Source organism: Rana temporaria, chromosome 5 (assembly GCF_905171775.1).
Source record: "Rana temporaria chromosome 5, aRanTem1.1, whole genome shotgun sequence".
In the NCBI taxonomy this organism is placed as follows: Eukaryota; Metazoa; Chordata; class Amphibia; order Anura; family Ranidae; genus Rana; species Rana temporaria.
The window spans coordinates 20967234-20995196 of NC_053493.1; the positions used below are offsets into that span (position 1 = coordinate 20967234).

The 27963-nt window shown below is 40.6% G+C and overlaps 1 protein-coding gene across 1 annotated transcript in view; it reads left to right on the forward strand.

The window, feature by feature from the left end:
* AGMO (alkylglycerol monooxygenase) overlaps nt 1–27963 on the forward strand; it is a 291800-nt gene that overhangs the window by 196711 nt on the left and 67126 nt on the right. The window contains exon 12 of the mRNA XM_040352254.1: nt 403–508. Within this exon, the coding sequence (XP_040208188.1) occupies nt 403–508 (106 nt within the window). The remainder of the gene's footprint in view (nt 1–402; nt 509–27963) is intronic.

A 27963-nucleotide genomic window follows, 5' to 3' on the forward strand; every position in this document is an offset into this window, starting at 1 on the left:
GGGCGACGTCATTTCGCGCAAAGTACGGCGGGAAATTTCAAAACGGAGCATGCGCAGTACGTTCGGCGCGGGAACGTGCCTAATTTAAATGATACACGCCCCATTTAAATTAGGCGGGCTTGCGCCGGACGGCTTTACGCTACGCCGCCGCAAGTTTACAGGCAAGTGCTTTGTGAATCAAGCACTTACGCTGAAAACTTGCGGCGATGTAACGTAAACGGGATACGTTACGCCGCCGTAATTCTACATGAATCTGGCCCACAGTATCATTTTTCTTACATTCATACCTTTTTATGCTTTTTTTTTTTTTTTTTAAATAATTAGTAAATTTTACTATATTGTATTATTATTTAGAATTTATTATATTTAGTATAATTTTTATTTATTGCACTATTTCTCCAGACCGGGAGCACCTGTATTGGAAATATTCAGATGTTTCGTCTTTCTGCTGCTCCAGAAATACGGATTCCTGTCCACAGACATTCCTCTACTGACAAGTATTTGTGAGGTAAATGTTTTTATTGTTACATTGTTATTTTTACTTTATTCTGTGGAAGTGACTAAGGGCCAGATTCACAGAAGAGATACGACGGCGTTTCTCTGAAACGCCGTCGTATCTCTCAGAGTATCTATGCGACTGATTCATAGAATCAGTTACGCATAGATATCCCTAAGATCCGACAGGTGTAATTGTTTTACACCGTCGGATCTTAGGATGCAGTACCGCGGCCGCCGCTGGGTGGAGTTCGCGTCGTATTCGAGCGTCGGGTATACAAATGAGGTTTTACGGCGATCCACGACGGTTTTTCGCATTTGTTACGTCGTTGCTAGTCTAGTTTCCCGTCGCAAAGTTAGTCGTCGTTTTACCTGCCCTAACTTTACACAGCCCATGTTAAAGTATGGCCGTCGTTCCCGCGTCGAATTAAAAAAAAAAAATTATTTTGTAAGACCGGGAATACGAAAGTACGCTACGCACGTCGCCGTTCAAAAAAATTACGTCACTTTGCGCAAAGCACGGCGGGAATTTCAAAACGGAGCATGCGCATTAGGTCCGGCGCGGGAGCGCGCCTAATTTAAATGGCACACGCCCCTTTGAATTACGCAGGCTTACGCCGGAGGCCGCCGGCATAAGTTTTCACGCAAGCGGTGTAACGTATATACGATACATTACGCCGCCGCGATTCTACGTGAATCTGGCCCTAAAAGTCCAATGAGACGGCCTAAAAGCAGAATTTCCCAACCGTTTAAGATTGAGGAACCCCTGAAAAGACGTTCCTTTCTAATAATGTTGATTAATCCCTTCAGCTCCTGAAGGTCCCCCCCCCCCTTCCGGCGGTGCACACGCGCCCCTAGTGGCCGCTTCGTGAGGCGATGTAGAACTACGGGCTCTCACGCAGGAGAGCCGACCTGCCGCCGTAGAACTGCGGCGGCTGGTCAGCAACTAGTTAAGCACCCATGCTATACACTGTCACTGTACTAATTACCCTGGCTGGGAAGGGATTAACATTAGGGGAGCGATCAAGGGGTTAAATGTGTGGCTAAGAATGTGTAATACGTGCTAATATTTACTGAATATCTCTTTGTTTCTTATCCCTGTGCAGGGATAAGAAACAGAGAGATTGTTGCCTCCTTATAGAGCCATGTGTTGATTGTCAGCACAGGGCTCTGGGCTGTGATTGGACACAGCCGATCAGCAGGTCCCAGCTGGGAATTTTTGGCCTGGATCTGCTGACAGCGGGTGTAGATGGTGGGAGCAGACATACTTTGCCTGTACTGGCGTCCCATCTGCAGTACATTGCGGGCGGGCGGTCTGCAAGTGGTAAAGAGAAAACTAATACCATTACCAGGGCCATCATTTAATATTGATTGGACCCAGGGCAAATATTTTTTTGGGCCCTCCCAAATCCACTTGTCAACTATTTTAAGGCAGCGTGATTTCAGTCACTGGTCCCCAAAAAGTGTCACTTAGCCCTGGTTCACATTGAAGCGATTTGGCTTGCGATTTCACATGTCAAATCGCAGGCCAAATCAGCAGCAATGGCCAACTATGTCCAAATCAGTGCTCCTCCATGACCACATCATGGAGCTGATCTATCTATATATATATATATATATATACTGGGCCAGATCCACAAAGCAGTTACGCTGGCGTATCTATTGATACGCCGCGTAACTGCTAGGTTGCTCCGTCGTATCTTTGTTTTGTATCCACAAAACAAGATACGCCTGAAGCTGGGCTAGATCCGACTGGCGCACGTCTTAGTACGCCGTCGGATCTAAGGTGCATATTTACGCTGGCCGCTAGGTGGCGCTTCCGTCGATTTCCGAGTTGAGTATGCAAATTAGCTAGATACGCCAATCCACAAACGTACGTCCGGCCGGCACATTTTTTTACGTCGTTTCCGTAAGGCTTTTTTCGGCGTAACGTTACCCCTGCTATATGAGGCGTAGCCAATGTCGGGCCAGCGTCAAATTTTTCGTCGGGCTTTGCGTAGAATGATGTTCACGTCGAAAGCATTGGCTTGTTGCAGGTTAATTTGGAGCATCCGCACTGGGATACCCCCACGGACGGCGCATGCGCCGTTCAGAAAAAACGTTATTTACGTCGGGTCAAGACGTATTGACATAAAACACGCCCACAACTTAGCCATTTGAATAGCGCGCCCTTACGCCGACACATTTACACTACGCCACCGTAACTTACGGCGCAAATTCTTTGCGGATACGGAAAATACGCTGTAAGTTACGGCGGCATAGTGTATCTGAGATACACTACGCCGGGCGTAAAGAAGCACCGCGCTACGTGGATCTGGCCCACAGTATATATATATATATATATATATATATATATATATATATATATATATATATATATATATATATATATATATATATATATATTTATTTGTAAATAAATAAATATATATTTATTTGTAAATAAATAAATATATATTTATTTGTAAATAAATATATAAATATATATATATATTTGTATATGTATTTGTAAATATATATATATATATATATATATATATATATATATATATATATATATATATATAAATATTCTATTATTTACAAATAAATATATATATATTTACAAATATATATATATATATATATATATATATATATATATATATATATATATATATTATATATATGTGTGTATATATATATATATATATATTATATATATGTGTGTGTATATATATATATATATATATATATATATATATTTATTTATTTATAAATATATATATATATATATATAAATATACAAACATATATTTATTTACAGATAAATAAATAAATATATATACAAATATATATATATATTTATTTATAAATATATTTAAATAAATATATATATATATATATATATATATATTTACAAATAAAATTGAAATATATATATATATATATTTATTTAAATATATTTAGAAATAAATATATATATTTGTGTGTGTATATATATATATATATATATATATATATATATATATATATATATATATATATACATATATTTACAAATAAAAAAAATAAAATAAATATATATATATATATATATATATATATATATATATATATATATATATATATATATATATATATATATATATATATACAAATATATATATTTAGTTCTAAATTAAAATTAATATATATATATATATATATATATAAATTGAAATATATATATATATATATATATATATATATATATATATTTGGAAATATATTTGAAAATATATATATATATATATATATATATATATATATATATATAAATATATATCTTTCACTTTTATTTGTATATATATATATATATATATATATAGAGAGAGAGAGAGAGAGAGAGAGAGAGAGAGAGAGAGATTTACAAATAAATAAATTAATATAGATATTTACAAATAAATAAATTAATATATATATATATATATATATATATATATATATATATATATATATATATATATATATATATATATATGATTTTTTAACAATCGATGGTCATATTTCCTTGGCCGGACCACAAAGCGTCCTTTTGTTATAATCCCACACCCAATTCAGCCCTCTCCTCTGCTGGTGTCTGTGCTTCATTCATTGTTCCTTCTTGAGGACGGCGTTAAACTATCCCCCCCCCCCCCCCCCAACCCTTAAAAACGTGCATTAGTTGTGTGCTATTACTGCGGTGTTTGGCTGGATCTGACCCATTTCATCCCTCTATTTATGGCATGTTTATGCTCACTGAGCCTTTCCTAGAGCCTGCACCGGCTTTCCGCAGCCCAGATCTGCTCCAGATTCCTCTGGCACTTCATAAACTAGTCTAAACTCCACCGGAGCATTGTTAGGTGTTCCCCCGTCTTGCTTACCAGGTATAAGGATAGTGGTTTTCAAGATGGAGCTTGAAAAAGTTTATGAAGTGTCATGGAAATGCAGAGCAAGCCATAAAGGGGGGAGAAACCAATTGTTTTGAACCGTATGTGGAATAAATTCTGAGCTGAATAGGATAGGCTGGCCTGTTTTGAAAAGAATTATATCCAACTTTTTTCAACCTTTTTTATTTTTTGTTAAAGAGTCGACCACAGGATGCCTTTGTAAATAAAAAGGGGAAGCGGCATAAAATGAAATCAATATAGTGATTCAATTTATTTATATATGGCGCTTTCATTAAACAGGATGCCGTTGTCTGATGGTCGGGGGCTTTCTCGAATGGTTGTTCCAAAAATTGTTAGGATAGACGGAGAATTATAGGCACGTGATGGTAGAATTTACTAGGAGCTGTGTACAGATTCTGAAAAAAATAAATAAAAAGTTTTATTAGATGTGAGGAAAAAATAAAGATAGGCCAATGATTTTCAGTTATTTTATATATATACCGTATTTATCGGCGTATACCACACACTTTTTTCCCCTTAAAATCAGGGGAAATCGTGGGTGCGTGATATACGCTGATCCCCGCTGTCTCCGACATTGTCAGAGCCGAGTGTACTGCGCACTCGGCTAGGCTCGGCCACGCCCGCAGCCACGCGAGAGGAGCCGAGAGCGCAGAAAACCCGTCTCTGCACAGCGTGCCAAATTCAAACACACAACGGAACGCAACCCCGGGCAAGGTGCGGATGGACACCCACAACACTCGACGGACCCCGCGCAACGCCGCAGACGGACGCCGGACAAGGCCGCAGATGGACGCCGGGCAAGACAGCAGACGGACACCGACAAGGCTGGACGGACCCCGCTCAAGGCCGCAGACGGACGCCGGACAAGGCCGCCGATAGACGCCGGGCAAGACATCCAAAATTTAAGTTTTTTCCCTAAACTTCCCTTCTCAGCTTGGGGTGCGCGCTATACGCCGGCGCGCGGTATATGCCGATAAATACGGTATATGTACAGTGCCTTGAATAAGTATTCATGCCCTATTTTCCACATCTTGTCATGTTACAACCAAAAACGTGAATTTATTTTATTGGGAATTTATGTGATAGACCAACACAAAGGGGCACATAATTGTGAAGTGGAAGGAAAATGATAAATGGTTTTCATGTGAAAAGTGTGGGAGGCATTTGTATGGCGCCCCCCGGAGTCAATACTTTGTAGAACCGCCTTTCATTGTAATTACAGCGCCAAGTCTTTTTGGGGATGTCTCTACCAGCTTTGTACATCGACATTTCTGCCCATTCTTCTTTGTAAAATATCTCAAGCTCTGTCAGATTGGATGGAGAGCGTCTGTGAACAGCAATTTTCAAGTCTTGTCACAGATTTTCAATTGGATTTAGGTCTGGACTTTGACTGGACCATTCTAACACATGAATATGCTTTGATCTAAACCATTCCATTGTAGCTCTGGCTGTGTGTTTAGGGTCGTTGTCCTGCTGGAAGGTGAACCTCCCCCCAGTCTCAAGTCTTTTGCAGACTCTAAATGGTTTTCTTCTAATATTGTCCTGTATTTGGCTCCATCCATCTCCCCATCAACTCTGACCAGCTTCCCTGTCCCTGCTGAAGAAAAGCATCCCCACCACATGATGCTGCCACCACCATGTTTCACGGTGGGGTTGGTGTGTTCAGGATGATGTGCAGTGTTAGTTTTCCGCCACACATAGAGTTTTGCTTTTAGACCAAAACATTCAGTTTTAGTCTCATCTGACCAGAGCACCTTCTTCCACATGTTTGCTGTGTCCCCCACATGGCTTCTCACAAACTGCAAACGGTACTTCTTATGGATTTCTTTCACCAATGTCTTTCTTCTTGTCACTCTTCCATAAAGGGCAGACTTGTGGAGAGACCACTAATAGTTGTGGACAGATTCTCCCCCCTGAGCTGTGGATCTCTGCAGCTCCTCCAGAGTTACCATGGGCCTCTTGGCTGCTTCTCTGATGAATGCTCTCCTTGCCCGGCCTGGTCAGTTTAGGTGGACGGCCATGTCTTGGTAGGTTTGCAGTTGTGCCATACTCTTTCTATTTTCGGATGATGGATTGAACAGAGCTCTGTGAGATGTTCAAAACTTAGGATTTTTTTTATCACCTAACCCTGCTTTATACTTCTTCACAACTTTATCCCTGACCTGTTTGGGTGAGTTCCTTGGCCTTCATGATGCTGTTTGTTCACTAAGGTTCACTAAGGTTCCCTAACAAACCTCTGAGTACTGTGTATGCTCCGTTTTGAAATTTCCCGCCGTGCTTTGCGCGAAATTACGTCGCAGGGACGTGATTTTTTGAACGTCGACGTGAGTTGCGTCCTTTCCTATTCACGGACGACTTACGCAAAAAAAAAAAAAAAAATTAGACGCAGGAACGACGGCCATACTTTAACATGGCAGGTCTATCTATATATAGGTTCAAAAGTGATAAAACAGCGCTATGCATAAACATATAGATAAAAGATGTTGGAAAAAAAGTCCATAGATCAGTGAGTCAGGTAAAGTTCAAGATGCTAGTGGAAATGTTTTTTCAAGGAATGGTAGTAAACCCTCCACCGATTTCCAATCTTCACCAAACGTGAGACACACTTCCCCTCTGGGGTTTAAACTCACCAGAAGATCAATATAAAATAGCCTTGACATAAATCATCATGATCGGACCTCCAACCTCATTCCAGAAGCAGCAAAGGATTTTATAAACAACTCCAAGCAGGGGTTCATAGAAGAAAACAAATGGCACCAAAATAGTGTAATATCGCTTTAATAAAGTAAAATCCCGTATGATAACACACCCCGCTTCCTATCTACGTACAATATAACTACTTGTAAATGAGCATAAGAATAAAGAGTCAACTTCACCGCTCTCCTCCACACACAGGGGGTCGCGCTTGTGCTGGATGCACGCTGCTGAGAACGCCTGGTCTGATAGGGAAGGTACAGCGGTGGAACGCACTCTTCACAACTTCCTGGATACGCCGTCGTAGCCACGCCCTGACACGTTTCGTCACATCCGAACTTCAACAGAGGGCGTGGCTACTCGGCGTACATTGCGTGTATATGTAGTTCCCGGTCGACGGCTATTGGGTATGACGCGCACACACCTCCGTTCCCATTGGTGTATCACGGGACGGAAGGTGGAGCAGACGTCAGCCGAGGACAGATCATGGGGAAAACAGTCACAGACACGCAACAATTAATATAGGACCCTGCACGTATGATCGCAACAATGATGTAACGCGATCGAAAGTATATGATTTTACACCACCAATTCTGTAATTATGCAAACTAGCAGGCATTCATATACAGGAGGTCATAATAAATATTATACATCTTAGAATTAAAAATAGTCCACATATGCTTATAGTCCATGAGTGACAAGGAGAGGATTAATCAAAGTGACAAAAGGTCAGTGAAAGAATCAGAAACATAATATCGATTCCATTAACTCTTCAAACAGCCATCAACTATTGAGTATGATCTCTAAGTGCACATTCACTCTTACAAGGCAAGGCATGGTACTAGCATATATGGCTGTGCATTACAATACGGCAAAGCAGAAATGCACAAACCAGAATGTATATACAACACATTGATGCATAATTCAATATATAAAGGAAGAGGAAAAATGGAATAATATGTCGATATGTATAAAGAGGATAAACCTCAAAACATCTTACAATTGCAATCGAAATTTATGCAATATAAAATTGATATATAAATATCAATGATAAAATTTATTTTTAAAAAGTTAATTTCAAAGGTAATAATAATAATAAAGGTTGGAGAAATCACTTTACAGTGAGATAAAATTAAAAATAGCACAACATAGAGATAAAATCGAAATTAAATTCTCAGAGAAAATGCATAAACATAATATATAAATATTTGTGTATAGTCTCCAAAAGGCAATAGGGACCAATTTTGGGGATAATACTAAGCACAGATATACATATCTAGGGAACAATACTGAGGTTAATAGTCGCTAATAAAACAATTGATGTCTAGCTCGACATTTAACCCTTTCGGCACCAATGTGTCAACAGAAAACATCCACTCAGTTTCGAGTTTTGACAGCTCCCTTACACGATTCGAACCCCTCCAAGAAGGTTTTAGGTGACGAACTCCCCAAAATTTCAAACCTGCTGGGTTCTTGTCATGGAAAATTTTAAAATGTAAGGAAACATTATGGTCTTTATAACCCGATTTAATATTAGCTATATGTTCCCCAATCCTGACTTTCAATTCTCTCTTTGTACGGCCTACATACATCAGCTTGCATGGGCATTCCAAGACATACACTACATATGAAGTGTTGCATGTAATGAATTCCTTAATGGGGAATGTCATATTGTTAGATGTGGAAGTGATGTTTTCAATAGCTCTCATCGGTCTATCAACTTCCCTGCAAGGTAGACATTTTCGACAAGCAAAAAAGCCATCTTTGTCCCAAAAAGTGGGAGGTTGCACCAACGATGAAGATTTCCTTGCTCAAACCTGTATATTAAAAAAAAAAAAAAAAAGAAATTTTTAGAAAAGGGATATCACGAAAATCAATTGTCTAAAACCATTAAAGATCTGGCTTTGATACCTAGAACTGAGTGCCTTCGAATAAAACCACCCACTACCAAGGTGAACACTCATGAGTGGAGCTTTGTATCGGGCTACCACTCCCAGTACAAAGAAGTGGAAACAATCTTTTTATCACATTGGCATGTGTTGTTTCTGGACAAGATTTTGAGAACAGTCATCCCCACTAAACCGAATTTCATCTACAAAAAAGCACAATGCTTTGGAGACAGGGTCGTAAAGAAGGTAATAGACCCCCCCAAGAAACCTCCCACTTTTTGGGACAAAGATGGCTTTTTTGCTGTTTATGCATAGCGCTGTTTTATCACTTTTGAACCTATATATACTGGTTTTATTTGATTGATACTTTGTTTATATTTATAGATGTTTTATCTATTTTAAATAGCTGCTGCAATATATATATTACCTCCGGTTTTTTAACAAGAGATTCTATTTCTGTTGAATTTTTATATATATAATAATTTTTTACTTAATCCATATCCTGTACATTTGAGTTTATAGCTTGTTCTTGGCGCCGGGAAGTGCACTGCGTAGGTTCCCTTTGAGCAGTTTCTTTTTGTGCACTCTGTTTTTAAGGTCTATCTATACACCACAAAATAGCAGCTTCAATTATACGCCGGGAAAAGCCGACTAGCGACGACGTAAGAGAATGCGACGGCCGCGCGTACCTTCGTGAATCGCCGTAAAAAGCTAATTAGCATACCCGACGCAGAAAACGATGCAAACTCCACCCAGCGGGCGCCGAAGTATTACACCTACGATCCAAAGGCGTACAAAGCCGTACGCCTGTCGGATCGAAGCCAAAAGCCGTCGTATCTTGGTTTGAGGATTCAAACTAAAGATACGCCGCGGGAAATTTGAAAATACGCCGGAGTATCAGCAGATACTCTGGCGTACTTCTTCTGTGAATCTGGCCCAAGGAAACCAAAACAAATGTGTTCAGAAATTAAGTTAGGTGTAATAAAATAGAATTACCATATATACTCGAGTATAAGCCGAGTTTTTCAGCACATTTTTTGTGCTGAAAATGCCCCATCGGCTTATACTCGAGTCACCTTTTTGCGCCTGATCTCCCTGCACCCCAAGCTTGGCACAGATGTAGCCCCAGTCTTCCTCTACAAGTGTGCAAAGTTTGTTGTCCGGGGGACCTACGGCCGGGGAGCACCGATTTTTCAAACCCGGGCACCCCTTCCATAGACTCCCATGGTAAACGTCAGTCTAGTCAATGGCACAGTGAGGCATGCAGATGGACACCCTAGGCTTATACTCGAGTCAATACGGTTTCCCATTTTTTTGTGGTAAAATTAGGTGCCTCGGCTTATATTCGGGTCGGCTTATACTCTAGTACATGCGGTAAATGTATTTAATACTTGGTACAAAATCCTTTGTTGGTAATGACGGCTTCAAGACGCCTCCTGTATGGAGAAACGAGTCTCATGCGTTGCTCAGGTATGATATTCGCCCATTTCTTCCACACAAACAGTCTTCACATCTTGACGGTTCTGTGGTTCTCTTGTATGAACTCTGGGCCAGATTCACAGCGGAGATACGACGGCGTATCTCCTGATACGCCGTCGTATCTCTGTTTCTATCTATGCAACTGATTCATAGAATCAGTTACGCATAGATATCCATAAGATCCGTGTAATTGTTTTACACTGTCGGATCTTAAGATGCAATACCACGGCCGCTGCTGGGGGGAGTTTGCGTCGTAAACCAGCGTCGGGTATGCAAATTAGGAGTTACGGCGATTCCCGACGGTTTTTCGCGTTCGCTACGTCGCCGCTAGTCTAGTTTCCCGTCGCAAAGTTAGTATTTTTTTTTGGTGCCTTAACTTTACACAGCACACGTATGTGCTGTATAAAGTATGGCCGTCGTTCCCGCGTCGAAATTTAAAAATTAACGTCGTTTGCGTAAGCCGTCCGGGAATACGGAATTGCGCTACGCCCGTCGCTGTTCGAAAAAATGACGTCACGGCGCGCAAAGCACGGCGGGATTTTGGAAACGGAGCATGCGCGTTAGGTCCGGCGCGGGAGCGCGCCTAATTTAAATGGCACACTCCCATTTAAATTGGCCCGCCTTGCGCCGGAGGCCACCAGCGTAGGTTTTCATCGCAAGTGCTTGGTGAATCAGGCACTTGCGATGAAAACTTGTGGCGGTGTAACGTATCTACGATACGTTACGTCGCCGCAATTCTTTGTGAATCTGGCCCTCTGATCTTTAGTTCTCTCCATAGATTTTCTATTGGATTCGAGTCAGGTGATTGGCTGGGCCATTCTAGCAGCTTTATTTTTTCTTTGAAACCAATGTAGAGTTTCCTTGGCTTTGTGTTTGGGATCATTGTGTCCTCCTGAAATCTCCTCCATCATTTCATCTTCATCATCCTGGTAGATGGCGGCAGATTTTTATCAAGAATGTCTTGGTACATTTTCCCATTCATCCCTCCTTCAATGATATGAAGTTTGCCAGAACCGTATCCTGAAAAACAGCCCCGCCCACTCCATGATGTTCCCGCCTCCAAACCCCACTGTTGGTATGGGGGGTGTTTTTGGGGTGATGTGTCATGTGACCTCCATACATGGTGTGTATTGTGGCATCCGAGTTTTGGTCTCATCTGAGCAGACGATATTCTCCCCGTATTTCACAGGATTGTCTAAATGTTGTGCAGAAAACTTTAAACGAGATTCACCGTGATTTTTCTTCAGCAATGGAGTCTTGTGTGGTGATCAGATATACAGGCCATGGTGGGGGAGGGCATTACCGTTTTCATCGATCCAAACCGATCGTGTGTAGACCCCATCGGTTATTTAACCATTGGTTAAAAAAAAGCCAACTTGTTTTAAATTTAACCGATAGAAAAAAAACGATCGTTAGTAGGTACGACCATCGGTTAATAATCCACGCATGATCAGACTAAATTAGGGGACGGTAGCGCCCGTTCAGGTAAAACTAGCGTTCGTAATGGAGATAGCACATTCATCACGCTGTAACAGACAGAAAAGCGCAAAACGTCTTTTACTAACACAAAATCAGCTAATGCAGCCCCAAGGGTGGCGCCATTGGATTTGAACTTTCCCTTTATAGTGCCGTCGTACGTGGTTTACGTGACCGCGTTCTGACACGATCGTTTTTTTAACCAATGGTGTGCAGGCGTGACGGACCATCAGTCAGCTTCATCAGTTAACCGATGGAAAAATACATCAGACTGTTCTCGTCGGATGGACCGATCGTGTGTACGCGGCCTTTTTTTCTGTGTATGTTTTTTGCAATTTATTATTTTAGCTGCTTTTTATTTATTTTTTTCGTTTTACTTTATTGCATTTGCTACCACAAGTGGGCTGACAAGCCCCTGAGGGATAGTATGTTTTATGTGATAGGTCCTTATTATGAGGACATTAGGGGTTTGTTTGTAGGGAAAGCAGAGAGGTCCTCAAATGTTCAGCTGCTGATGGTCACATTATTATTTCTTTATTTTAAATTATTTTTATTGCTTTTCAACAATAGTATATAAAACATCAGTAACAACCGTAACCCCAAAAACAGGCACTACAATTCATCTTGATGATATTATTTTACAGTTCAGTGAGTAGCAGGTGACCCAAAATTGTGATAGCGATTTGTAGAGTCGCCCTGCCTTTGGTGCGTAATATATCTTAGGTGTCTGAATTAAAATATTGGCTTGACAAAATAAAAAATATAGGCAGAAAAAAAAAAAACAGCTATATATTTTGGTAGCGCTTTACTTTAAGTAAATACTTGTATCTGAAACTCCGTGACTGATAAACAAATCTAAATTATCTATAATTATATACATGATTAATACATTATAAATAATAATAATAATATACATATATGTTTAAAATACAGAAATAATATTTAAATTATATATAAATAAGTATAAATAATAATGACTAAATACATATAACATTTTTACATAAATTAATATAATAAGGAAAATAATAAGGACATATTTTGTATCTGAAACTCAATGAATGATAAATATAAATGATCAATAATTATATAAATTATTATTAAGTTAATAATATAAATATACATTTATATAAATACAGTTTAATAATAATACTACTATCATTATTATTATTATTATTATTATTATTATTATTATTATTATTATTATTATTATTATTATTTAAATAATATAAAATAAGTATGAATAATAATGACTAAATACATATAACATTTTTACATAAATTAATATAATAAGGAAAATAATGACATATTTTGTATCTGAAACTCAATGAATGATAAATATAAATGATCAATAATTATATAAATCATTATTAATTTAATAATATAAATATACATTTATATAAATACAGTTTAATAATAATACTACTATCATTATTATTATTATTATTATTATTATTATTATTATTATTATTATTATTATTATTATTATTTAAATAATATGAAATATAAGTATGAATAATAATGACTAAATACATATAACATTTTTACACAAATTAATATAATAAGGAAAATAATAAGGACATATTTTGTGTCTGAAACTCAATGAATGATAAATAAATATAAATTATCAATAATTATATAAATAATTATTAAATTAATAATATAAATATACATTTATTTAAATACAGTTTAATAATAATAATACTATTAATATTATTATTATGGTTATTTAAATAATATACAATAAGTATGAATAATAATGACTAAATACATATAACATTTTTACACAAATCAATATATTAAGGAAAATAATAAGGACATATTTTGTGTCTGAAACTCAATGAATGAGAAATAAAAATAAATATAAATTATTATTAAGTTAATAATATAAATATGCATTTATATAAATACAGTTTAATAATAATACTACTATTATTATTACTATTATTGTTATTTAAATAATATAAAATTAATATGAATAATAATGACTAAATACATAGAACATTTTTACATAAATTAATATAATAAGGAAAATAATAAGAACATATTTTGTATCTGAAACTCAATGAATGATAAATATAAATGATCAATAATTATATAAATTATTATTAAGTTAATAATATAAATATACATTTATATAAATACAGTTTAATAAAAATACTACTATCAATATTATTATTATTATTATTATTATTATTATTATTATTATTATTATTTAAATAATATAAAATATAAGTATGAATAATAATGACTAAATACATATAACATTTTTACACAAATTAATATAATAAGGAAAATAATAAGGACATATTTTGTGTCTGAAACTCAATGAATGATAAATAAATATAAATTATCAATAATTATATAAATAATTATTAAGTTAATAATATAAATATGCATTTATATAAATACAGTTTAATAATAATACTACTATTAATATTACTATTATTGTTATTTAAATCATATAAAATAAGTATGAATAATACTGACTAAATACATATAATATTTTTACACAAATTAATATAATAAGGAAAATAATAAGGACATATTTTGTGTCTGAAACTCAATGAATGATAAATACATATAAATTATCAATAATTATATAAATAATTATTAAATTAATAATATAAATATACATTTATTTAAATACAGTTTAATAATAATACTACTATTAATATTATTATTATGGTTATTTAAATATTATAAAATAAGTCTGAATAATAATGATTAAATACATATAAAAAATATACATAAGTGAATATAATAAGGAAAATAATAAGGACATATTTTGTATCTGAAACTCAATAAATGATAAATAAATATAAATTAGCAATAATTATCTAAATTATTATTAAGTTAGTATTTTAAATTAACATTTATAAAAAGAATCAGTATTAAAAATAAAACTACTACTAATAATAGTATTATTATTTAAACAATATAAAATAAGTATAAATATTAATGGCTAAATACATATAATTTTTTTTTTATATACAATAATATATTAAATCAACATTGAAATACAAATATATATAAAACAAATAATACTCAGTAAATCAATACATGTTTTCTACGCCTGAAATCTGATCTTAAATATTTACTCAATGCCAGAAAAAATACATAAATTATCTTTTCTATGCCAACTGACCCCAGTCTCTTGCAGTCTCTGTACAGCAGGGCTCAGACTGGGAGAGGCAGAAGAAGCACATGGAGATAGTTGTGCTGCAGTGCTCGGGCACTAACAGGAGTAGAGAACAGAGTGATATAGATACAGGCTTATCAGTTTGCTTCTTCTTTTTTCACTGTCCAGTCATAGTCTGGGGGAGGGACGAAACCTGTAAGGGCTCGTTCACACATGCTTTGATCTCTGAAGTGCGATTCACATTAGGATTGCTCTTCAGAGAGCATATGACAGGTGGTGAGGAGGCAAAGTACTGCCTCCATACTGCCACAGGGTTTTACTGCCCCTCAACGGGCCCCGTCAATGTGAATGAGCCCTAAAACAGCCTCCATATACTGTATATATTTTATTTTGTCTGGAGTAGGGGATATGCGGTTATGATACAGTATACAGTCCCAAGCTTACCCTACAGACATCACTTTACAATAATGATATAACAATAGCCAGGCGATGCCAGTCAGAATTCCATACCTCCCATACCTTTATAATGGGAATGAGGGACACCTATCAGCAAAAGCATGCAGGCATAGGACACACCCCTTGCCACGCCCCCTTAAAGGAGAATTGTACAAAAAAATAAGATTGGTTAAACCAGGGTTCGACAAATTTGCTTGGAATCTAGGAGCCAGCTAAAAAAGTCAGGAGCCAAAAAACACGCCCCGTCCCGCCAAGCTCGCGCGCAGAAGCGAACGCATACGTGAGCAGCGCCCGCATATGTAAACGGTATTCAAACCACACATGTGAGGTATCGCCGCGATTGGTAGAGCGAGAGCAATAATTCTAGCACTAGACCTCCTCTGTAACTCAAAACAACCTGTAGAATTTTTTTAAACATCGCCTATGGAGATTTTAAAGGGTAAAAGTTTGTCGCCATTTCACGAGCGGACGCAATTTTGAAGTGTGGCATGTTGGGTATCAATTTACTCGGCGTAACATTATCTTTCACAATATAAAAAAAATTGGGCTAACTTTGCTGTTGTCTTATTTTTTAATTAATAAAAGTGTATTTTTTCCCCCAAAAAAGTGCGCTTGTAAGACCGCTGCGCAAATACGGTGTGACAGAAAGTATCGCAACAACCGCCATTTTTTTCTCTAGGGGTGTAAGAATAAAAAATATATTTACTGTTTGGGGGTTCTAATTAGAGGGAAGGAAATGGCAGTGAACACAGTGAAAAACACATTAGAACTGCTGTTTTGCTATTTATCGGGGTATAGCGCGCTCCCGCGTATAGCGCGCACCCCTAAAGTTGCCCCGAATTCCTGTGGAAAAAAGTTTTTTTGTACTTACAGTTTTGGTGTCTTGCGCGGCGTCCATCGGCGGCCTCGTCGGGTCCGGCGTCCGTCTGCGGCTTCGGGTGTCCTCTTCGTCGGGTCCGGCGTCCTTCTGCGGCGTCCTCCCCGCTCGTTTCCCGCGCCGAGTTTGAATACTGCGCTGACATAGACAGAGCGCAGTACACTCGTGTATTGTCTGGCAGGCTCGGCTACTCTCGCGCTGACGTCCTGTACGTCCAGGACGTCAGCGCGAGAGGACCCGAGACTGCCCGACAATACACGAGTGTACTGCGCTCTGTCTATGTCAGCGCAGTATTCAAACTCGCGCGGGAAAGCGGGTATCGACGTATACCGCGTACCCACGATTTTGCCCTGATTTTCAGGGCAAAAAAGTGCACGGTATACGCCGATAAATACGGTACTTGTAATGCCAACGGCCACCACAAGTTGGCGCCAGATCACAGAAGGAAGCTTAGGCCTGCAGAAGGGCCTGCCGCGTTCGCGACCCGCGCCGGCCGGTAATTGAGGCCGCGGCTTTACGGCCTTCTGCAGGCCTAAGCTTCCCCAGGTCACAATTTCTTGTTGCAATTGCGACCGGGCGCCCGGATTTTGTCAAGCCCTGGGTTAAACCCACAAGTGCTTTTTTTTTTACCACTACTATTCCTTTATATTGGCTTTTGGAATTTACAAATACAGCAATTTAGAAATCGGATGAAAGGTTTAGCGCTGGAAAACACTTTTTGAAAGATAAAAAGTGCATTTTATATCCATCTATAGAGATCAGACCAAAATGAGGGACAAATGAGGAGGAAAGAGGGACAGAGGGACATTGTTCTAAATCAGGGACAGTTGGGAGCTATGCAGTTCTACATTTCAGCTTTCTATTTATCTGGCGATCAGATGTAATCGATACAAGGATGGAAGGAGCCGGAACTCCATTCTTCATCAAGGAACGTTCCTCCATATAATACAAGTGTTGTGCTGGGAGATGAGTGCTATTTACCATGGAAAGTGCCTTCCTTCTGGGAGCCATCAATCTCTCTGGCAGAGCAGAACACAATCTCCGGCTTTATTTTGTGACGGATGGGCGATGAACTGCACTGCATATTACAATTCCTATTCTTCACTGCGAGTCTCCAATCACCCAGACTCTCCATACCATGGATGCAATTATAGGGACAGATTCACAGAAAAAGTACGCCGGAGTATCTGCTCATACTCCGGCGTACTTTCAAATTTCCCGCGTCGTATCTTTATTTGTAATTCACAAACCAAGATACGACGGCATTTGGCTAAGATCCGACAGGCGTACGGCTTCGTACGCCTTCGGATCTTAGGATGCAATACTTCGGCGGCCGCTGGGTGGAGATCGTGTCGTTTTCCGCGTCGGGTATGCTAATTAGCTGTTTACGGCGATCCACAAAGGTACGCGCGTTCGTCGCATTCTCTTACGTCGTCGCTAGTCAGCTTTTCGCGTCGCAAAGTTACGGCTGCTATTTAGGTGGTGTAACAATAGACAGCCCATGTTAAAGTATGTCCGTCGTTCCCGCGTCGAATTTCAATTTTTAAATTTTTTTGCGTAAGTCGTCCGGGAATATGAAAGTACGTTACGCACGTCGCCGTTCAAAACATTACGTCGGGGCGACGTCATTTCGCGCAAAGCACGGCGGGAAATTTCAAAACGGAGCATGCGCAGTATGTCCGGCGCGGGAACGCGCCTAATTTAAATGGTCCCCGCCCCATTTGAATTAGGCGGGCTTGCGCCGGACGGCTTTACGCTACGCCGCCGCAAGTTTACACGCAAGTGCTTTGTGAATCAAGCACTTACGATGAAAACTTGCGGCGGAGTAACGTAAAGGACATACGTTACGCCGCCGCAATTCTTTCTGAATCTGGCCCATAATGCTTTCCATTGAGATTGTGTGTTTTTATACATTTTATTTTTCTTTGAGATTTTTTTTTTACATTTATTTATTTAATGTAATTTATTATTTATATCTTTTTTTTATTTTACTTTTATATATATATATATATATATATGTACCGTATGTATGTGTGTGTATATATATATTTATATATATATATATATATATACCATATTTATCGGCGTATACCGCTCACTTTTTCCCCCTTAAAATCAGGGGAAAATCGTGGGTGCGCGATATACGCCGATCCCCGCTGTCTCTGAGCCGCTAGCCTAGAGCCGAGCCGAGTCGAGTGTACTGCGCACTCGGCTAGGCTCGGCCACGCCCGCAGCCACGCGAGAGGAGCCGAGAGAAGCCGAAAGGAGCCGAACACACAGGAAATCCGGCTCCTCTCGCCTCGCCCCAAATCCAAAAACGCCCCGTCCTTCACCGTTTCCCCATAATTTGCATACCATACCCAAGAAGACTGGTATAGAAATTTTGGGGGGAGGCCTCATACCAGACTGAAAGAGCCTAGGATAAATTAGGGGGTACCCCATGAATGTTTTTTTGAGTACTATTCCTGCAATGTAATTGAATGGAGTCAGTGGCCCAGATTCAAGAAGCACTTGCGCCCGCGCAACCATAGTTGCGCGGCGCAAGTGCTTACTTGCTCCGGTGTAACGAGTGCTCCTGATTCAGGAACCTCGTTACACCGACTGCAGCCTAGGATGTGACAAACATAAGCCTCCTTATGCCTTCACATCCCAGGCTGCATTCTTGCGTTGGCCGCTAGGGGGCGCGGCCATTGTGATCGGCGTATAGTATGCAAATTGCATACTACCACCGATTCACAAAAGTTGCGCGGGCCCTGCGTACGCAAGGTACGGAGTTTCCGTACGGCGCCTTTAGCATAAGGCTGCTCCTGCTAATAGCAGGCGCAGCCAATGCTAAAGTATAGCTGCGCCTCCCGCCCGTGAAATTTAAATTTCACGTCGTTTACGTAAGTGAACCGTGAATGGCGCTGGACGTCATTCACGTTCACTTAGAAGCAAATGACGTCCATGCGACGTCATTTGCCGCAATGCATGTCGGGAAAGTTTCCCGACGGAGCATGCGCTGTTCGCTCGGCGCGGGAGCGCGCCTAATTTAAATGATTCCCGCCCCCGGCGGGATCATTTACATTAGGCAGCCTTGCGCCCGGCTGTTTAGCATATTGCCCGCGCAATTTACGGAGCAACTGCTCCGTGAATCGCGGGCAAAGCGCAATATTTGCGTGGGCGCAGAGAAAAAAATTTGCTCTTTGCCCACGCAAATATTGCGCGATTCTACCTGAATCTGGGCCAGTGATGTTACTAGTTGTTAAAGACTCAGTGGTGACCACACCTGGCTGCGTCCTTTACAGCCATTAATAGTGTGAATATGTTGTGTATGACAGTGGGAGTAATACTGTTATTATACATGGTGTTTGGCTTCCCGTGAACCAGTAAATGTCTGGGTGATTGGGCAAATCAGCAAATTGAACCTTAAACTCCTACTGGGGGCTATTATTGCATTCACTGACAACAATGGGGGTTTAATATTGCATCCACTGTATTGCATCCACTGACACCAACCAATGGGGTTTAATTTTTGCATCCACTGACACCATCACTGGGGGTTATTATTACACTGAGGGTTATTATTACACTGGGCGTTATTATTGCATCCACTGACGCCAATACTGGGGGTTATTATTGCATCCACTGACATCAACATTGGGGGTATCTATGGCATTCACTGACACCAACACTGGGGGTTATTATTGCATCCACTGACACCAACACTGGGGGTTATTATTGCATCCACTGACATCAACATTGGGGGTATCTATGGCATTCACTGACACCAACACTGGGGGTTATTATTGCATCCACTGACACCAACACTGGGGGTTATTATTGCATCCACTGACACCAACACTGGGGGTTATTATTGCATCCACTGACATCAACATTGGGGGTATCTATGGCATTCACTGACACCAACACTGGGGGTTATTATTGCATCCACTGACACCAACACTGGGGGTTCATGCTGCATCCACAGCCACCAACGCAGGGGGCTTATTATTGCATCCACTGACACCAATGCTGGGAGATTTTTTCGTACTGCCACTGACACCAACACTGGGGGTTATTTCCCTCCTCCTTTTTTCTCGGTGTGTGTTATAGTATGCTACGAAATAATGAAGCCAGATGCCGATTTTCCGAGAGTGTTAAGGTGAACTACATGCAGCCCCTCTATAATTTTCACTGATCTAAAAGATGGCGGTGATTTTGCGGCGCGTACTCTTTCTGTGTGAACGCGTTTGAAGAAGTGGGTGGTCGCGGCTTTGCGGCTGCGTGTTCATTTTTTTTACAAATAAAAAGAAGAATGAGCTACAACTTGGCGGACGGCGAGCACTTTGTTTAATTGTTTACAGATGGAGCCGCACAGTAACCCGGATTGAAGTGTAAAATAATAGGCCACGCGGATTACCAACGCCTCATTAATTTTTATTATCTCAATTTGTTCAGACATCAACTCATCCTCTCCTCTCCCTCCGCTCCTCGGCTTACCGGAGATATTTTAACACCTTTTCACACTCCGCTTTACAAATAATATCCATTATAATGTCACTTTTACAGTCGGGATCCTCAGCGCTTGGAAGCCTGAAAAATGAACTTTACGTTTTGTATGAAAACCACTGAGATTCCATCCCGTAATAAATAAAAAGGATTAAATAATAACATCTTTAAGATATTTTAAACCATACTGTATTTTATTAAAGCGGTATTTAACCCAAAACCGTAAACGTAATATATTGCAGCCTGACAATCATTAGATGTGGTGGCTGCATTAGTTTTCTTTTTTAAGCTTTAAATACAGTAACACGTTGAAGCCAAACTCCAGCTCACACTTTATAATCAGTCACAGCAAACATCGGCTCCTCCCCTCTGTTCACGCCGGTCGGTACAACGTGTGAGGATCATCCGTGCCGCATCCATGCCACGTCAGTACTTATTCGTGCCACATCAGTTCTCATCCGTGCCACAACCATGCCACATCAGTGCTCATCTGTGTCACATTCATGCCACATCAGTTCTCATCCGTGCCACAACCATGCCACATCAGTGCTTATCCATGCCACATCCATGCCGCATGAATGCTCATCCGAGCCACATCAGTACTCATCCATGCCACATCAATGCTCATCTGTGCCACATCAGTGCTCATCCATGCCACATCAGAACTCATCCATGCCACAACCATGCTACATCAGTGCTTCTCTGTGCCCAGTGCCGGCCCAAGACATTGTGCTGCCTGGGACCAAGAATGAAATGCTGCCCCCCCCCCCCCCGAAAAAAAATCATGCCAACCAAAAGGCCCCCACATTCATTATTTTATATCATGATAACTAAAGAGGACCTGTCATGGCTCTATACATGTATAAAGGAGTATAAAGAGGACCTGTCATGGCTCTATACATGTATATAGAGGACCTGTCATTACTCTTTACATGTAAAGGAATATCAAGAGGACCTGTCATGGCTCTATAAATGTATATAGGACTATAAAGAGTACTTGACATGGCTCTATACATGTATAAAGGAGTATAACGAGGGCCTGTCATGGCTCTATAGATGTATAAAGAGAACCTGTCATGGCTCTATACATGTATAAAGAGGACCTGTCATGGCTCTATACATGTATATAGAGGACCTGTCGAGACTCTTTACATGTAAAGGAATATAAAGAGGACCTGCCATGGCTCTAGAAATGTATATAGGAGTATAAAGAGGACCTGTCATGGCTCTATACATGTATAAAGGAGTATAACGAGGGCCTGTCATGGCTCTATAGATGTATAAAGAGGGCCTGACATGGCTCTATACATGCATATAGGCGTATAAAAGGACCTGCCATGGCTCTATACATGTATCCAGGAGTATAAAGGGACCTGTGAATTGCCGGCGGCCACAATGTCTTTTGCGCAAACTAATCAATGTACGCTAATTGTGTTTTTTGTTTTTTTTGGTACCAAAAATATGTAGAAGAATACATATTGGCCTAAACTGAAGAAAATAGTTTATTTTTCAAAATTTTGGGGATATTTATTATAGCAAAAAGTTAAAAAATATATATATATATATATATTTATAGCACAAAAAATATGCTGCCCCCCTAAAAGTGCTGCCTGGTACCCATGGTACCACCCAGTCCCATCATAGGGCCGGCCCTGTCTGTGCCACATCCATGCCACATCAGTACTCATCCGTGCCACATCAGTTCTCATCCGTGCCACATCAGTGTTCATCCATGCCACATCAGTTCTCATCCGTGCCACATATCAGTACGCATCTGTGCCACATGCATACCACATCAGTGCTCATCTGTGCCACATCCATGCCACATCAGTGCTTATCTGTGCCACATCAGTTCTCATCCGTGCCACATCCATGTCACATCTGTGCCACATCAGTTCTCATCTGTGCCACATCAGTTCTCATCTGTGCCACATCAGTTCTCATCTGTGCCACATCAATGCTCATCCGTGCCACATCAGTGCCACATAAATACTCATCCATGCCACGTGCTTGCCACATCAATTCTTCATCTGTGCCACATCAGTGCTCATCTGTGCCACATCAGTTCTCATCCCTGCCACATCACTTCTCATCCATGCCACATCAGTGCTCATTCATGTCACATCCATGCCACTACAGTGCTCATCAATGCCTCACAAAAGTGTAATAAGTAGTCAAATTAGATTTGAAATGTATGTCCCTAGAACACCTGATGGTGCTCCCTACATGTTGGGCCTCTGTATGTGGCCAGGCTGTGTAAAAGTCTCACACATGTGGTATCACCATACTCAGGAGGAGTATCAGAATATATTTTGGGGTGTCATTATTGCTATGTTCATGCTATGTGTTAGAAATGTGGACACCTTTGTGTAAAAAAAAAAATGTGTTTTCATTTTCTTTCCACATTTTCCAAAAACATGTGGAAAAAAATGACAGGTTCAAAAGACTCATTACGCCTCATAGATTGTACGTTGGGGTGTTTACTTTCCAAAATGGGCAAATTTTCGGGTGTTTCCATTGTCCTGGTACTCCAGGGCCTTCAACCGTGTGAGAGGTAGTCAAGAAGTTAAATGTGTTATTTATGTCCCTAGAACACCTGACGGTGCTCCCTGCATGTTGGGCCTCTGTATGTGGCCGACCAATCAGGAAGCGGGTCCTGAGTCCCGATTGGCCTGGGCATCTTAGGACTCCCAATTGTGCATCAGGACACACTGGCCAATCGTGTCTCAGGACACACTTCCTTGATTCTGAGCATGCGTGGATTTTTCTCCGACGGAATTCCACACAGACGATTTTCCCATCGGATTTTTTTTCCATCGGAAGAATTTAAAACGTATTTTTTTCCTCCGATGGAAAAAAGTCAGATGGGGCCTACACACGATCGGCATTTCCGATGAAACAAGTCCATCCGATTGTTTGTAAGCAGCATTAGTGCTCTGGACTGGGACAAGTACACACTATAGAGGGATAAGCTTTTTTCATATTTCATGTCTGAGGTTTACAACCACTTTAAATGAAGCTTGAACCTCTGTGCAGTTCCTGGCTCCCCTCGGCTCTGGTCGGTGATGTATTGTTCCAGATGCTCTTGCCAATTGACTGTAAAATTGCTGTGAGTATCTGGCAAGGCGGCCCAGGAAAACCTTTGCAGATTCAAAGGCCCCCCCTGCGGTGCGGGTCGGACACGCCAACATCGGCACACCAGCTCATTATCCCTTTCCTGCTTCCCCACCCTTCCGAAGACTGAGGAATTCTGGAATCCATTAGACCCCTTTCACACTGAGGAGTTTTTCAGGCGGTACAGCGCTGCTATACCGCCTGAAAAACTCCTGCCCAGCAACCTGAATGTGAAAGGTGGAGGGGCGATGCGCTGGCAGGAGAGAAAAACATCTCCCGCTATCGGTCACCGGAGCTGAAAAACGGGGAGAGGTGTATGTAAACACACCTTCCCCATTCTTCATTGTGGCAATGTCAGTGATCGTCTGTTCCCTGATATAGGGAAAGACGATCAATGATGTCACACGTCCAGCCCCACCCCCCTACAGTTAGAAACACATATGAGGTCACACTTAACCCCTACAACGCCCCCTAGTGGTTAACTCTTAAACTGCAATTGTCATTTTCACAGTAAGCAGTGCATTTTTATAGCACTTTTCGCTGTGAAAATAACAATGGTCCCAAAAATGTGTCAAAATTGTCCGATGTGTCCACCATAATGTCGCAGTTACAAAAAAAATCGCTGATCGCCGCCATTAGTAGTAAAAAAAAAATATTAATAAAAATGCCATAAAACTATCCCCTATTTTGTAAACGCTATAAATTTTGCGCAAACCAATCTATAAACGATTATTGCGATTTTTTTTAACCAAAAATAGGTAGAAGAATATGTATCGGCCTAAACTGAGGGAAAAAAAAAAAAATTATATCTTTTTTGGGGATATTTATTATAGCAAAAAGTAAAAAATATTGCATTTTTTCCAAAATTGTCGCTCTATTTTTGTTTATAGCGCAAAAAATAAAAACCGCATCAAATACCACCAAAAGAAAGCTCTATTTGTGGGGAAAAAAAGGACGGCGATTTTGTTTGGGAGCCACGTCGCACGACCACGCAATTGTCAGTTAAAGCGAAGCAGTGCCGAATCGCAAAAAGGGGCAAGGTCCTTAACTTGCATAATGGTCCGGGGCTTAAGTGGTTAACCAACAACTGCAGACTATATAATAATGTCATCTAATAGTAATGTCTTCCTCTTCACCTTGAGGCAACTGTAGCTATAGTAGTATACCGTGTCTATACCATATCTCCACAGTCCAATACAGTTTAAGCTGCTTATATTGTTCCTCCTTCCCACCCTCATCAGCATGCAAATATTTTTGTTTTTAAATAAAACCATTCTGTTTTCGTTGCGTACCTGATTTTGGACCCAGTTACTTAATTGCCTAGATGGGTGGGTGTCAGTCTTAAGGAGCGGGCATTCCTAAGCAGGCTGCCCTAAGTAACACCCGCATGTGATGCTGAGCCTCCATGATTGAAAGAACTGAAACCTAATGAAAGGGGCAGGTCATGGACAGTAAGGTTTCTTACCATGTGATCAGCTGTGACCAATCACAGCTGATCACAGCGTGAACCAGGAAGTGCCGGCATTCCTCGGTTCGTGCTGACAGGGAGAGCCGATCGGCGGCTCTCCCTGTCAGAGGGGGGGGGGGGGTCTGTGTTCATAATCAGCACATTAATTATCAGTGCAACCCCCATCAATTGTACCCATCAGCTGCCAATCAGTGCCCAGTCTGTGCCCCATCATAACCCCCTCTCAGTGCCCAATAAAGTGCCAATCAGTGCCCACCACAGTGCAAATCACTGCCCACCATAGTGCCAATCAGTGTCCATCACAGTGCCAATCAGTGCCTAGCATAACACCTGTCCAGTAATAGTGTCCATCAATGCCACCTGTCAGTGCCAATCATTGCTGCCTATCTGTGCCCATAAGTGCCGCCTGTCAGTGCCCATCAGTGCTGCATATCAGTGCCACCTATCGGTGCCCATCAGTGCTGCATATAAGTGCCAACTCATCAGTGCCCATTGGTGCTGCCTCATCAGTGCCCATCAGTGCCGAACTCATCAGTGCCCGTCAGTGAAAGAGAAAGCAACATTTTATAACAGAAACAAAGAAAAACATTTTTTCCCCCCCAACATTTCTGTCTTTTTTAGTTTGTTTATCAAAAAATAAAAACCGCAGAGGTGATCAAATACCACCAAAAGAAAGCTCTATTTGTAGGAAGATAATGCTAAAAATGTAGTGTGGGTACAGTGTTGCATGACCGCGCAATGAGCAGGGACGCGACTTTGATCCCCAAATAATTAGGGGGAGCTCCACACCAATTAAAAAAAAAAAATGCATGGGTTCCCCCTTCATGAGCATACCAGGCCCTTTGGTCTGGTATGTATTTTAAGGGGACCTCCCACGCCGACAAAACAGCGTGGGGTCCCCCCTAAATCTATACCAGGCCCTTATCCAAGCACACAGTCTGGTCGGTAAGGAAAGGGGGTGGGGAAGAGCGAGCGCCCCCCCCCTTCTGAACCATACCAGACACCATGCCCTCAACATGGGGGGTGGGTGCTTTGGGGCCCCCACCCCAAAGCACCCTGATTCCATGTTGATGAGGACAAGGGCCTCTTCCCGACAACACTGGGCGTTGGTTGTCGGGCTCTGCGGGCGGGGGGCTCATCGGAATCTGGTAGTCCCCTTTGATAAGGGGGTCCCCAGATCCCGGCCCCCCCACCCTATGTGAACGGGTATGGGGTACATGGCACCCCTACCCATTAACCTGGGGGGGGGAAGTGTCAATATAAAAACCGACTTCTCTGCTTTCTCTGGCCTCTTCTCCACGCTCCAGTTCTTCTCCCGCTGTCCTGTGTCTTCTGCCGGGCTCCTCCGCTATCTTCCGCTCTTTTGCTAGCGGTTGCCCGGTCTTCTCCGTCGTCTTCTTCCCTCTGCTCTCCCTCCTATGTTGACTCGATGCTCTCTCCAGCTGTAATGCCGTGTGCGCATTGCGCAACCACTTACCTGTGTTTCCCCGAAAATAAGCCCGGGTCTTATATTAATTATGCCAACAAAAGACACAGTAGGGCTTATTTTCAGGGTAGGTCTTACCATGTAATGTGCTGTCTTCTCTCTCCCCTTCTCTCTCCCTGCCTGTCAGGAATCCCCAGTGTGAACTGCTTGTAAAATCCTATAATCCACTCTATTACAGTAGTATATAATGTACAATGTGTGCGTTTCTGTAATATAATTGTGCCAAATACATTTGTTATAGCGCCGATCTGCACTTCTGTTACCCGCCGGAGCTCTCTTTCCCGCAATTATATTACAGAAACACACACATTGTACATTATAAACTACTGTAATATAGTGGATTAGAGTATTTTACAAGCATTTTTAACTAGGGCTTATTTTCGGGGTAGGGCTTATATTGCAGCTCTCCTGGAAAATAACGCTAGGACTTATTTTCAGGGTAGGTCTTATTTTTGGGGAAACAGGGTATATAGGCGTGGGGCGGGGTCACCGGGTGATGAAAAAACACAAACGTTTACAATCCCTTTAAGGTCCAGGCAACAAATAATAATTGTTTGTGTATATACTTTGTGTATTTATTTATACATTTTTTTTAAAAACCTAAAATGTAAATATAGAAAACCAAATAGAAGAGGTTATGTTGGGCGCGGCGTCCTTTGTATTTTCTCATATACTCCGCGAATGACCTGTGAGTGAAGTTTCTGGTGGAGCGAATATCTAATTGCATTGCTTTGTTTAGTCGGAGGGCCGGAGGTCAGGCTCTGTATAAACACAGCCGTTCCTCCCGCTCATTGTGCTCCGTTTAGCAGAATTGTCTTTTATTGCACATTTAATGAATGTTCTCCGGCTGTTTACACGTTTATAATTCGTTCGGTTTTCCTCCGAGACGGGGGACTTTGCTCTGTGTGACTTCCAGTGAGAGTTTCAGGAGCCCCCCGTGTGTTAAAGAGCAATGCCGAGCAGCACGTAAAATCAGTCACCCCCTGAC